The sequence below is a fragment of the Amblyomma maculatum genome, chromosome 2 (genome assembly GCF_055883805.1).
Source record: "Amblyomma maculatum isolate TAMU_Amacu chromosome 2, ASM5588380v1, whole genome shotgun sequence".
NCBI classification, from domain to species: Eukaryota; Metazoa; Arthropoda; class Arachnida; order Ixodida; family Ixodidae; genus Amblyomma; species Amblyomma maculatum.
In genome coordinates, this window is record NC_139345.1 from 209209483 (window position 1) to 209224529 (window position 15047).

At 48.3% G+C, this 15047-nt stretch overlaps 1 protein-coding gene across 1 annotated transcript in view; it reads right to left on the reverse strand.

The window, feature by feature from the left end:
* Positions 1-15047, reverse strand: part of LOC146201198 (uncharacterized) — a 212241-nt gene that overhangs the window by 135680 nt on the left and 61514 nt on the right. Inside the window, exon 3 of the mRNA XM_084595676.1 lies at positions 14038-14177. Coding sequence (XP_084451802.1) covers positions 14038-14177 — 140 coding nt within the window. The remainder of the gene's footprint in view (positions 1-14037; positions 14178-15047) is intronic.

Consider the following 15047-nt stretch of genomic DNA (forward strand, 5'->3'; position numbering starts at 1 on the left):
GCACTATCTGCGGACACAACGCATATATTTCCCACTGCAACTTTTTGCAGGACAGGACAGCCCAGTTTCAACTACAAGCTACTCTTACTGATCCCATCGCTCTAACACTTGGCACTCCGCAATGTTCCGTACTCTCCTCTACTCTCTTTAACATCAGCATGAGCACTCTAGCCAGAAAGCTCGCCTCCATCCCCAATCTGCATCCTATATTTTGCGCAGATGACATCACACTATTGTGCACCCGCACGTTCCTCGGAGCTGTTGAGCACACACTACAGCAAGGCCTTGACCTCATCTCTTTTTTTTCTCACACTGGACTTCAACCGGCACCGAACAAATGCGAACTCCTTCTCCTACGTTCAGTTCAGTCGTTCACTCGTGTCCGACTCTTCGTGACCCTATGGACCATGTCACGCCACGCTTTCCGGTCTCTCACTATCTTCCTAACATCACATAACTTCATCTGCAGTGCCTCGAGGATGCCATCTAACCATCGCGTTCGCTGCCTACCCCTTCTCCGGCGACCCTCAACCTTTCCCAACATCAAATCTTTCTCCAGCGACTCCTCTCTTCTCATCAGATGACCAAAGTAGCTGAGCTTTAACTTTAGAATTTGACCCTCCAATCAGCAGTCATTGTTTATGGTCGACAATATTGACTGATTTGATCTTCTGGCCGTCCAAGGAACTCTCAAGAGTCTCCGCCAGCACCACAATTCAAACGCGTCAATTCTTCGGCGGTCAGCCTTCTTCACAGTCCTACTCGCGCATCCATACATCACAACTGGAAAGACCATAGCACAAGTTGTACGGATCTTGGTTGGCAGACTAATGTCTCTGCTCTTTACTAGGCGGTCAAGGCTAACCATTGCTCTCTTTCCCAGAAGCAGGCGTCTCCTAATTTCATGGCTGCAGTCTCCTTCCGCGGTAATCTTGGAGCCCAAGAAGAGAAAATCTGTCACAGCTTCCACTTCTTGTCCATTGGTGCTCCAGGACTTGATAGGGCAAGGCGCCATGACCTGTCTTTTTAATGTTCAGTTTAAGCCCAAACTTCTCACTCTCTCCTCACGCACCCGCAATACCAACGCTCCACCCAGTCACTCATATAACTACACATTGATAACCAACCAATACCCCGAATCAATTTATGCCGGGTACTCGGCATGCACCTTTACACAAAACAAAGCACGCCCTCCATTCATCAAGCCATTTACACATGTCATCAAGTTACTTGGTTCGGCGCGTAGCTAGGCGTCATGCTGGGCTTAGTGAATCACGTGCCACGCACCTAGTACACGTCTTAGCCCTAAACAAAATTATCTACTAGATTCCTTACCTTACAAGTGCACAGGAGCACCTTGTCAAACTAAGTGCCGCACTCAACACACTATACAGAGCCGCACTGCATCTTTCAGTTCACACGTCCCACGAATGCCTCTATGTACAAAACTATTGCTGCCTCTTCCTGCTCTCATCAACCTCCATCGGGAGCGCCAGCTAGCACGCTTGTCCGGCACACAAAGGTTCGAAGGATTCTGAGGGAGGCTGGAATACCCGCAATTGAACTTCTTCATACCCGGTCCCGCACTCCCTTCTACCCTCCGCATTGCACCCATCCCTCGCCACATGCAATCGGGACTCAACGACGGTCGTCGGCAGGCGTAAGCTCTACCCACTACAACCCTCTTTTCTCCACTCATACGGTGGCGTACAAAGACGCCGCACGCCTTTCAAGCACTGGCACTGGCGCATATTGTTACGGCGAGGGTTTGACGTCGGAGCGCTGCACAGGTCCAGGGGGCAGAGAACTCTGCTGATGAACGGCCGCGAGTCCGGGACGGGCACGAGAGTCTCCTCGTCTTTCTAAACATCCTTTTCCCTTTCTTCTTCTATGTGTTGTTCCTCTTCCTCAGGATTGTTGCATTTCCCCCCGGGACAGCCGAAGCCCCCCTGGGCGAGGGAGTTAGTCGTTCCCGCGGGACTGGCACGGCTTCATCCGGGCGGCATGAGCGAGTTCCGTTGTAGCTGAGCAACGACCAGATGCGGTCATTTGTGCGATTTCGTAATTCAGGTCACTGATGCGGTCGAGGACCACGTAAGGGCCAGCGTAATGCATCAACATTTTCTGGGCAAAACCACGTTTCCGGAGAGGTCGCCAAAGGCACACTAAGTCTCCAGGTGCGTAAGACACATGACGATGCGGTCTGTCATACCGAGCTTTGGAACGGTCTTGCGAATCCGCAAACGGGCGAGACGGCGAGATTCTTCGGCCCGACAAAGAGTGTCGGCGATGCAAAGTTCGTCATGGACGGAATAGGGAAGAATGGTGTCGAGGGAATACCGAGGATCACGGGCATAGAGAAGAAAAAAACGGGCTGTAGCCGGTCGTCTCATGTGTTGCAGTGTTGATGGCATACGTTATAAATGCAGTATTGTATCCCAGTTCTTGTGGTCTGATGCAATGTACACAGAGAGCATGTTGACGAGTGTGCGGTTGGTGCGCTCCGTCAAACCATTGGTTTGAGGGTGGTAGGGTGTGGTAGCACAAACGGAGAAGCTCTTCCACAACATCTGCCGTAAACAGCCGACCTCGATCACTGATGGTCACTCGCGGAGGTTTATGGCGCGAGGATGACGGAACGGAGCAAGAGCATAGACACATGGTTAGCGGGGGCTGAAGGAAGAGCTGCCGTTTCGCAGTAGCGGGTGAGATAGTCGGCACAAATCACGATCCAACGATTTCCATCGGAAGATTTCGCGAAGGGCCCCATAAGGTCGATTACAACTTTCTCAAATGCACCATGTGGTGGAGTCGCAGGATGCAGCAGGCCCTGTGGCGTGGACGTAGGCCGTTTGTGCCGTTGACATTCAGTGCAGCTCGCCACATATCGCTCAGTCGTCGGGCGCATCTTCGGCCAATAAAACAGGTCGCGGGCACGGTTGAGGGTTCGTGCAGAGCCCAGGTGACCGGGAGTGGGGTCGTCATGCATGGCACGCAGGATGAATGAGCGGTACCTCTCGGGAACCACAAGTAGAAAACTCGTGCCGGTGCTGGAATAAGCCTTTTTGTACAGAAGGCCATCACGGAGACAGAATGGGCTGGTAGCTGTGGAATCCTGCGCCGCCGCAAGCAGTGGCCCGATGCTTATGTCGCTCTCTTGCGCAGTCCGCAGAGCCGAGGCGTCAGGAAACTCGGGAACAATGGAGGAGATGTAGTGATCGACGTCAGCAGAGTAACTTTCGGTCGTGGGTGGGGGAGACGTGATAGGCAGTCTGCATAGGCATGTTTGCGGCCACTCTTGTAAGGCACAGTGAAGTCGTATTCCTGCAGACGAAGGGCCCAGTGTGCCAGACGACCAGATGTATCACGAAGGTTGACGAGCCAACAGAGGGCATGATGGTCCGTCACAATCGTGAAATGGCGTCCATATAAGTAGCACCGAAACCGCAGAACAGCGAAAACTACAGCGTGAAACTCTTGCTCCGTAACAATGTAGTTACGCTCAGGTTTGCTAAGGGAACGGCTTGCATACGCAATTACATGCTCCCCGGTTGGCGAACGTTGCACAAGCACAGCGCGAACACCGATCCCACTTGTGTCAGTGTGAACTTCCGTCGGAGCGGAGGGGTTGAAGTGCCGTAGTATGGGATGTGACATAAGCGGAAACTTTAGTTTGTGGAAAGACGCGTAACAATCTAAGGTCCAGTCGAAAGGGACGTCCTTTTGTAGAAGGTACGTTAGAGGGTAAGCGACGTCGGCAAACCTTGTCGAAAGTAGGAGCACAGCTCCAGAAAACTGCGGAGCTCTTTTTGAGTCTGTGGTCGTCGGAATTCTTCAACTGCTGCAGTCTTCTGTTGATCTGGCCGAACTCCATTGCTGTCGACGAGATGTCCGAGTACCAGCGCTTGACGCTCGACAAAACGACACTCTTTAGAATTCAGGACAAGGCCAGCCTTCTGCAGGCAATCTAAAACAATAGCGAGTCGCGTGTTATGCTCAGTAAAAGTCCGGCCAAAAACAACAACGTCGTCTAATAGCACATGCAGATTTCCCACTTGAGGCCACGCAGTACTGTGTCCATAAACCTCTCAGTGGCCGGCGCATTACATAGGCCGAAGGGCATCACATTGAAGTCAAATAGGCCATCCGGCGTAACAAATGCAATTTCTTCTTTATCAGCGGGGTCTATCGGAGTCCGCCAATACCCCGATCACAAATTAACCAAAGAGAAATAAGATGCAGAGAAAAGGCAATCTAAGGCACCATGGATGCGCGGGAGAGGATACACATCCTTTTTAGTGATGGAGTTGAGGCACCTCCATGTTCCGTCCTTTTTTACCGATATCACCGGAGCAGCCCAAGGACTGGAGGACTATGTCTTTAACTTGCTCGGTGATCACCTTGCGCTCTGACGGCGACATGCGATACTGCTTTTGACGAATCGGTTGGGCAGATCCCGTGTTAATCCTGTGGCATGCGCGCGACTGCGGAAAACGTCGAGAGCCGTCGGATGGCGCGAAGTCAAAGACGGAGATCTGCTGGGACAAGAGGTTCTTGAACATCTGTCGTTGTGAGGTGTTCAGCGATGCGCTGATCATCGGAAGAAGCTTCTCGTCAGCAGGTGAGTTAGTAGCGGGGTTGTCAAGGAAAGAAGTAAAGAGAGTCACATAATTCGGGATAGCGGCACTACATGAAGCTAGTTCAGAGCCCACTGGAAAAACAACCGGTTCCGGTGAGCAATTTACAGTACACAGTCCGGTACGGCCCTCTTTCACGCAAACCAAATAATGCGGCACTAATACATTTTTCTTCACGCACTGTAAATTAAAAGGCGCAACAGTAACCTCAAAAAGAGTCATCAATATGATGGGAGCAGGACACCTGAACGTACACTGTAGAATGGCGGTACGACGACTTCATCACACACACACAAAACGTCTTCATAATTTGACATCTCTTCCAAAAGTTCACGAGGAAGAGAACCACTAACACTTAGCTCTCCCTGTTCGACAATCACCTGTAGCGCCACACGCACGCTGGAAGTCAATTCCGAAGATTACGTCGTGTGTAGATCGAGGCAGTACTGCAAACTCCGCCGGAAATACTGTGCCCCCCAAAGAAACTTTAACGCTGCATACCCCAACCGGACACAATATCTCTCCACTTACTCCATAAAAATTAGCAGTTTTGTCCCAAACAAACATGACTTTGTTCTTCAAAAGGTTCTTAAAATGTAAACATTACTGAAACAGTGGCACCAGTGTCTATCAATGCCATCGTAGGTAAACTATCAACGAGCACATTAACCTTGTTCTTTAACATGAACACAGACGGAGGAATAATAGGTAGCAGCGCACATTGTCCAGCGACCTCACCTCCATTGGCCGCGCTGGCTAGTTTTCCTGCGTTGGTGGTGGAGATCGGCGCCGTGGTGACGGGGGACGGCGCACACGAAATGATGGAGGCGGTGTCACACTACGGTAAGACGCTGCTGGAGAACGGCTGCGGAGCCCTTAGTTTTGAAAACGGCCCCTCCGGGATGTATGTTCTGGCCGATAGCTGTCGATGTAGGGCTGGACGGTTCTTCGGTTCGATGCCGTCGGAGGATTCCTGAATTGTGCGCGCCGATTGCAGTAGCGGGAATTATGACCCGCGACACCACACCGGTAGCACACGGGAATAGGCCGGTCAAACAGCTGCGCTTCAGTGGACTCTTGCGAGGTAGGACGCGACGAATATTGAAATGTAGGTTCCGGGTCGACGTAGCTTTCCCGCGGTAGGCGCAGTGTACAGTTTGAGTAGGACCGAGGGTCTCTGCGCTGATAAGAGAATTGCCGTTAAATCTGGTTGGGCCTTGGTCGTGGGGTGTCCAGGTCTTCCCGGAAGGCGAAGTCGGTGTCATTGGCTGGTGTGTAGCTGGACGTTGGTGGGCACGTACGTGCGTGGGCTGGAAAAGAGTTTACTTCAGCCGCGAAGCCAGAAGGCGGCCGCGCAAGCAGCTCACGTCATGAAATTTCATCCCAAACGATTTCACGAATGGAGCACAGGAGACTTGGGGAGGGAGATTCTTCGACACTGGCCATGGTAGTGACATTTGCCAGTCGCCCAAACTTCGGTGTAATCCGGCGGGTCTTGAGGGCCTCGAATGTCCGGCAGTGTCGAATAACGTCTGTGACCGAATTCAAGTTTTATTTGGCAATGAGGAAGTGGTAGACGTCTTCTGCAATGCCCTTGAGCAGATGGCCTACCTTATCTTCCTCGACCATCCGACTGTCGACGGTCTTGCATAATTTCAATACTGCCTTGATGTATGTGGTGCAAGTCTCACCTGCTGTCTGAGCTCTCTGAGCAAGTGTCTACTCAGCCTGCCTCCTCTTTGCAGTCAGATCGCCAAAACATTCTTTAATAGCTTCCACAAAGCCCTCCCAAGTGGTCAGAGAGTCTTCGTGGTTCTCGTACCATATCAAGGTGGTCTGCGTCAAGAAGAATACCACATTCGCTAGTTTCGCCACCAAATCCCAGCGGTTGAAGCGGCTCACACGTTCAAAATGAGTGAGCCACTCATCAATATCTTCCCCTGCTTGATCGACAAAAGAACGAGGCTCTCGAAGCGGTATCGTCGCGTTTGAGGCAGTTGGTGGTACATCACCAGACGGGGACAGAATGCTTCGCGTTGATGTTCGAGACTGCTCAGTTGTCTGCTGCATTCTCAGAGGAATAGGAGGAAGACCAGCGAGGCGACGGCTCCGGCGACGCTCCAGCGGTTGAGTGTGTGTCGTGAGGGTATTCGTACCCAGCGCCTGCCACCAAGTTGTTACGACGGGGGTTTGACGTCGGAGCGCTGCACGGGTCGAGGGGCAGGGAACTCAGCTGATGAACGGCTGCGAGTCCGGTACGGGCACGAGAGTCTCCTCGTCTTTCTCAACGTCCTTTTCCCTTTCTTCTTCTATGTGTTCTTCCTCTTCCTCAGGATGGCTACAACATGTCATCCATTCCTCACACCTTCCGGACGCCATATGCCACACGTGCGGACCTTTTAGAAGCCCTCGTAGCCCAACCGCACTTGATATCACGCCCGTCGAGAACGCCGTTCAGATATTCATGCAAATCCCTCCATAAATTACTAAAGTATATACACGGAATCACATAACGGTATTTGATTCACCACAACCGCACCATTCTCGTTGATCTTGGAGACAGTCTCGATTAGACCCTTTTCGTCTTACGTCCAGTCGCTGTCATTTTAAAATGAATCCCTGGTCATTCAGGGACCGCCAGAAATAAGCTGTGTGATCACATCACCCGAGATTTCCATAACCGGGCTCGGGTGATCCCCTTGGTCAGCCCATCGATAAGTGACGAGGCACACGCTCTAAAACAAACCCTGAAACAGAACTATACGCAGTTAAAGAGTTAAAGGAATATTTTGCCCAAACCAGAGTCCTCCGTAAAACTCATTCTAGTGACCTGACTATCCTGGTGCGCCTCTATCTTTTTCACATGCGAGCTGACCACACGTGCCCTACTGCCCCTCCTTCTACGTGAGTCTTAAATATAGTCCTTTCCTCTGTCTTGCCGCCATACAATTCTCACACTATCCCTACCCCCGACCTTTCTCCTGGCGTGCCTGGCTGGGATCTTCTTCGCCGAAGGACCAACTAGCCTTGATACAATAGGCATCCGAGCTCTTGGACGCCTAACTTAAGTCCTAAATAAAGTGAATTATTATACTACTACTCGTTTGAACATGCTCCGACGGCCGGCCAGCCCATCCTTTCATCCTTCCAGCGCATCGGACTTCAGAGAGATCTCACAGGCACCTCTCACCCTCTCCAAGTAGAACGAAAAAGGGCACCCCTAGGACACGCAGGAGCGAGATAGACTAGGCGTCACCGTTAAGTCACGGGACTCCGCGCAACGGACCTGTCCCTCAATTTCCCCACACCATGTGAAGCTGTGACGAGACGGCTGCTCTCCTTCCATGGCGCGCGTCTGAGGAGCGAACGCATCGCCCCGGATTAATTATTTATACATACTGCAGTCTCTGCTAGAGCTATTGCAGGAGTGGGGTTACAAAAATAGCAAGTTACAACACACCAGTTTACACACATGTTTACACACATAGTAGGTATAATATGGTATAGACGCTGAAAAAATTGAAGAGAATGAGCCAATGCACAAGAAGCACAACACACAAAAAAGAACCATGTGGCATCAATGACTCATGAAATGTTCACAATATATGCCCAATATCCCAGCTGCATGGCGCGACTAGCGCGCATGTACAGTGAGGCGCATAGCGAAGTGATGGCGTCACGCGTAGCGGACTTGCCGCAGCGGCTGCAGCAGAGCGTCGGCGAGCATCGTACACCTGTGGCTCCAGCGCAACTGGTTGCCATGGTAACGGCGCATGATTCGTTGTGGCCTTTGTCCGGATTCGTCAAATGTGCCTCTAATAGCCTACCTTAGCTCTCCCCATAAAGAAAGGTGTTAGGCAAGGAGACACGATCTCCCCAGTACTATTCACAGCTTGCTTAGAAGTTTTCAGACTTGGAATGGGAGCAGTTAGGGATAAGAGCAGATGAGAATACCTCAGTAATCTACGATTTGCTGGTGACATTGCCTTGCTAAGTAGCTCCGGAGATGAATTGCAAATAATGATCGATGACCTAGACTGGAAAAGTAAAAAAAAAGTAGGGTTGAAAATCAATATGCAGAAAACTAAGGTAATGTTCAATAGCCTAGGGAAGGAACAGCAGTTTACGTTAGGTAGCGAAGCACTGGAAGTACTAGGCGAATATATCTTTTTAGGACAGGTAGTAACCGCAGATTCGGACCATGAAAGGGAAATAACAAGAAGAATAAGACTGGGATGGAGCGCATTTGGCAAGCACTCCCAGATTATGAATAGCAGCTTACCGGTATCGCTCAAAAGGAAAGTATACAATAGTTGCATCTTACCTGTACTTACATATGGGGCTGAAACGTGGAAGCTAACAAAGAGGGTTCTACTTAAGTTGAGGACAACGCACAGGAAATGGAAAGAAAAATGGTAAGGATAACGTTAAGAGATAGGAAACGTGCAGAGTGGGTCAGAGGAATAACTGAAGGCAATGACATTCAAATAGAAATCAAGAAGAAGAAATGGGCATGGGCAGGACATGTACCGTGAAGAAAGGATAACCGATTTTCAATTAGGGTAACAAAGTGGATTCCAAGGGAAGAAAAGTGTTGTGTCGGTGTGGCTGCCATGGACGCCACGTAGCCTGTTGAACGGCGGCGTGCAGGAAGAAATAGACAGCCGTACTCCACAACAGCCAAACACAGACTGAGACTTTAATTCATGAGAAAGGGTGCAGGACGGGAGAAAGAGTACGGTGGCGCCGCCACTGCGCAAATTTTGGTTCCGAAACCGAAACCAAAAGGACGATACCACAAAAAGCGTAGCAGGGGGCGGCAGAAAATTAGGTGTCGGATGAGGTTAAGAGGTTCGCAGGGGTCAAATGGATCCAGCTCGCCTAGGACTGGGTTAATTGTAGGAATATGGGAGAGGCCTTCGCCCTGCAGTGAGTATAATCAGGCTGAGGATGATGAGCTCTCATTACAAAAAAAGGTGGTGTGCCAGTTGCTATTGCATCTAATCTCAGGGCAAAGCTTGAGTGTCCTCCTAGTTCAAACATCAGACCATGTACAACTTGCAAGACTATGCACAACCAACACAGCGTTTGCTCGTATCACTAATTTCAAGCCATGCGTAACCCAAATCCCCTTCCCTCCACCCCAGTTTTTCATCGAACGCATCAAAGTTCACCGGTGTCCTATAATTCGTCTGCAGGTAAGGAAATGCGCCGTACCAGTAACTCCCGGAATCTCGCTATCATTCTCACTGTAGAGAAAGGGAATTGAGCGTTTCACGATCCAGGGCGTGGCGCAGTGGTAAAGCACTGGGCTCGGGGTCCAGAGGATGGAGGCTCGATTCCTCGGTGGGAGACGAGGTTGAATAATTTATTTTTTAAGTATCAGAGCCGCCGCAAAACCGTGACACTTCTGCTGACGACAACGATGAGCCATTAAAGGCTTTCGCCTCAGAACTCACCGATACCGCCATCGGAAACCAAAATGGTGCACGTTCCATCCTGAGCCACGTGGATGGGGCTGGCACTGGCATTGGCAGTGAAGACAAAGTAGGTTATACAATATGAAAGGTCTAACCGGGACAGCTATTTAAACGTAGCTACTGGAAATTTGGGAGACGAGGTGTACCTAAGGAATGCATTTTTCCCAGAAAGGACGTCACAGTCAGCGGTAACAGGAAGCAGAAGCCAGAATTTTGGAGGGCGGAAGGAAAAGAGTGCCCAGGTGCTTATTGCTGGTGACTCAAACATGAGCAGGTGCAAGTGAGCTGTAATCGAAGGCGTAAACGTTGATAGGCGGAAGTCAGTCGGGACTCTCCCAGGAAGGACAAATAACGCGATGCTCAGAGGCAAATAATATCGCAGGATGTAATCTGGGGTTGTGAGTAGCGGAACTGAATGATGTCACTAACGGTGACGCTGCACAAGCGGTGGAAGGTTAGCTCAGGGAGCTGACGATATAAGGGCGATAGCACAGCAATGTGAGATCGTGGCGTGCACAGTACCGAATACGCCAGGCCTGAACGGAAAGCTTGAAATGGGCGTGGGGACTGCTGATTAGGAGATAATAAAGTTAAGCCTAAAGAAAGGCTTTGGAAGTGGGGGTAGTAAACAGGGATGGTGCGCGGAGGAGACCTTTGCAGAGGGTTTGAAGGAGAGAACATCCATTTTTGTAGGAGGGCTGGAGAAGAAATCGGCGTGCGGCAGACTGGCTGGGCAGTTTCCTTTTTAAGGGATCCGCTGGGGAACCGAGCAGAGGAGAAAATGGGAGGAATAAGAAAGCGTAGTAAGGAGGTTGAGCTCCCCCCAAAAAGCCAGACGGAGGTTCAGGAAGGACATACAGAAAGAAATTTAACACCAGGGTCAGTTGCATAGACACAGAAAGGGGTAAAAAGAGCGTAATGGTTAGAAATAGGACATAAGTCAAAGGAAGATGAAATAAATATATGAAGTTAGGTGGGCGGATGAGGTTAAGAAGTTTGCGGGGGTGAAGTGGACGCAACTAACACAGAACCGGGTTAAGTGGAGAAATATGGGAGAGGCCTTCGCCCTGCAGTGGGTATAGTCAGGCTGATGATGATGATGCTGATAAGAGACACATCTCAGGGATCTAGAAGATCCACTGTGTATTGATAGCTACGTTTTAGAATTATGCAACCGAACAGCGACGGAGAAGAACAGGGGATGGGTAGGTATGTTGATACACAGGGGAAAGAAATGCCAATGAATAATATCGTGGCTCAGGGTATCAGGAACGATCATAATAGGAAATGACTATAAGTAGTTTATTTTGGCACCAGTCGGGACAAATACCGACTGAATACAAGAATGTAGTAGAGCATCTCAATGACGATATAAAACAGGTTGGAAACGGTGCTGTTATTTTTCTATTGAATGGTCAAGCAACGAACTGGATGGATACACTGAATGTAACGCAAAGTTAATGGTTCTCAGCGGCACAGATAGATTATTGCAAGCAGAAAATCTGAATGTGAGGAACAGCTAAGTCAGAATTCCAGAACAGACAGTACACAATTTACTGTGGCTAATTGTCGCAGGTAATCTAGAGGAAGTTCATAAAAATGTAGATAGGCGACGAGAAGGATGTCGTACAGGCGGCGAACATAAACGCATGATTCTCTAGATGGCCATGCCGAATAAATAAACACACAGACAAGATAAAAGTGCAACGCGAGATGGAACGACAGAAAAATAGCCTTAATAGCAGCAGGCATCCAGAGCACAACACAGAACCGACTTATCTAAATGTGTCATCACGTTCAGCTAGAGTAGAACTAGGAAAAGATGATGGCTATACAGTATTGTGTAGCCATCAAGGAAAAGCGAAGGATGGTGGGGGGGGGGGTGGGTGCTCAGTTCGAAAGCCAACGTTTCCACAAGAGGAGTTGTCTTCGTCTGTGCAGCGCGGGTTTTATTGGCAGGGTTTGCATACGCTTTTGCTTCTGAAGAAGAAAAGCGGAAGAGGGCTGAGGAGACGATTTAAAAGAATGTTTCCTTGGGAATGGGACTTTCTGGAATAGCAAATTTTGCTTTCCTCGCTTGGAAATGAAAATTTCAGGTTTGCATTATTTTTTAAGCTCAAGCAAACAATGGTCTCCAGTTCAGAGAAGTCTATCCCTAAGTAAACATTCGTTCATTCCTGGCCCTGGTTGTCTCCCTCCCCCCCCATCCAAATTTGATTTTCATTTCGCAAGGAAAAACGTGGGTAAAACATTCCAGTGAAGATTGCGCTGTCCAGGGAAAGACGAGTCCTCTTGTCTTTCCCTGATTAGCTTGATAATTGAAGCAGTCTCCTCTGAAGCATTGCGACTCTTTTTTATATTATAATCAGCTAGAACTAATAATCTGTACGAAGAGCAAAGAAGTAAAAGTAGCAAATCGCTTGAATGAAACAGGCAAGCCACGACGAAGCTGATGGAACAAGGAGCTTAGGGAAGCTGTAGAACCACGACCAGTAGGTTGAAGGGAACTAACACTGAAAGGCAAAGAGGGCGCAGTTATCTCAAGCAATAGACCAAAAATATGAATCTTAACGACAGAGGAAACAGGAAGTACAGTCCCTCGTCGATAGTAAAATAAGACAATCCAGTGATAGCTGGATGCCTGAGGTTGGCGATGTATCTGAAGGCGGGCATTGAAAATCTTTGAACTATGTAAGTTAGCTGGGTACAAACCATTGAAAAAAGTACTTTAAGAGGGTTAACTGTAGAGCTAGTGAGCCTTTCATATAAAAAATGCGGGTCCGAGCTGCGTTATTGACAATTCCGGTTTTCTATGAAGCTTAGCGAAAATTTTTGTCGTGCCTACGCGATTGATTGATCGCATCAGCTGGGAGGGCTATATATTTTGTATGCTGTATCCTGATTAAACAGCCCGTGTTGTGTCGTCGTCGCGCTGAAAATCATTTATTACATCGCAGAAAGCTGTAATGTATTAAAGACGCAGAGGGAAAATGTTTATAGGAAGACGACAATGTAAATTACATTACATCAGTTATAGCTAAGTCATTTAGCTGCAACGATAGGAGAATCTATGGAAAGGATGGAACCGATGACCACAGAATAAAAAGCAGCTTAGAAATAACCAAATGAAAAATATCCTTAAATTAGCATTTTCAGGAGAAGACAAAATTATATTCAAGCCGATTAATAAAGTTGGTCCAAAAAGGAAACAGTGTTAAAACCATTTAAAACAATCCTTAAAAATATGCAAACTCCGGTCAGCTGGCCACCATGTTAAAAGAATTAGATATGTGAAATGACAATAGATTGTATGCAGATAAAATCCTTCACATCAATCAAGATAACATCGGCCTATCATGTGCTTGCCAATTTCGATTTTATTTGAAAAATGTTTCACGATCCTCGATACACGTGGTAACATGTAGAATCTGGACCTCCCATGCGATGAGCTGACTTGTTCGTGTAATATTTTTGGTAAAGAATACAATTAGTGTTAAGTTTCCTTAAATTTCAAATGAGCGCACCAGCCAACTCTGCTTTGATACTCTGTTTTCTAGGAAGCCCATACGTCTCTTTCTCGATATTTTAATTTACGTGCACCAGATTTGCAGATATGGGAATTCAACCGCTCTTTATCTAAAAAATGATGAGCGTCGTGTGGATTATACCGCCACCAGTTCGAAATGGCTCGGAGAGGGGGTAACAAATGTACCAAGACGCCGAAGCAAATATGACGAAATAAAAATATATTCCTGCATTACAATGAGATAGGAAGAAACCGCAAAGAAGTTTTAGGTTATATGTTGACAAAGTGGCTATGTTAATTCAGAAACAAAACTTGGGGATTTGGAACCTGCGCGAAAATGTTCTTGCTGCGCAGCAGAAGACATGCATGCATATAAAGCAGTACATACACTTGCCTTTCCAGGTGCGAAAATCTCCATCGCAGACGAAGTCGCGAATTCTCCAAAATAGCCTTCTTGTTCTATCATCGGAAAGGCCTCCGGGGCTGCCAGTGTCATCGCATGTTGCGCAGGGTGAAGTTTCGTTGTACTTTGTCCTGGAAAATAGAAAGGCACAGCATAAGATGTGCAGTTTTTGTTATTTTGCGAACACAGTTTTCACACCCGTTCTGCTGAGCGCTTGAGTTCCGCTGCTCAAGCTGACCAGCTGTCTATGGAGACATCACCTGAGGGACTGTCATTTTACTCCAGCGACATGCCCTTCTAATATACGCAGCATGCTTCATACTTCCCGAAAACTAACTACGTATCCAATCTGTCTAGTGCATAAACGTTAAATATTCATGTGGTACACAGTGTCCGTTGAAAGCGCCTCCATTCTCTACTCTCTGAAATCAACCAAAAATAGTCATTCGTGTTATTGCGAAAGCACCATCTCACGAGGTCTAAACGGCTCACAATTTCTCTGCGACATTGACCTCCCGAGGTGAAGAAAAAAAATGTGTTGATGTGGAGCGCAATGAATGTAGGAATTTCTGGGAAACGAATGCAGAACCTGGTAGCTACGTCGCCGCCGGTCACCCATAAAAGTTACTGCCGCTATCTTGCGCTGTGCAAGAAATTTCCCTATACATATCTTTGTTATTAACTTCAATATGTGCACAACGGATCAAAACAAACCTCAATCGCATTGGTGTTTTAAGGCGCGTCAAAGAATAGAGATGGTTTGGCTATCTGACGTGACTCCCCCCCCCCCCCCTCCCTTAAACTTGAGATGGACCACGCACGACAACGCGAAATTCGAAAACTGATATAACCTGAGGACAAAATCGTCTTAGAACACCCCCAAACAAGCTTGGCCCAACCACCCAATATCTGCCGCGCAACCCGTAGAGTCAGGTAAGAAAGTATTTAAATTGAATTTACAGTCGAAATCTGGACGCCTTCGTGCATTACTATGTTGACTG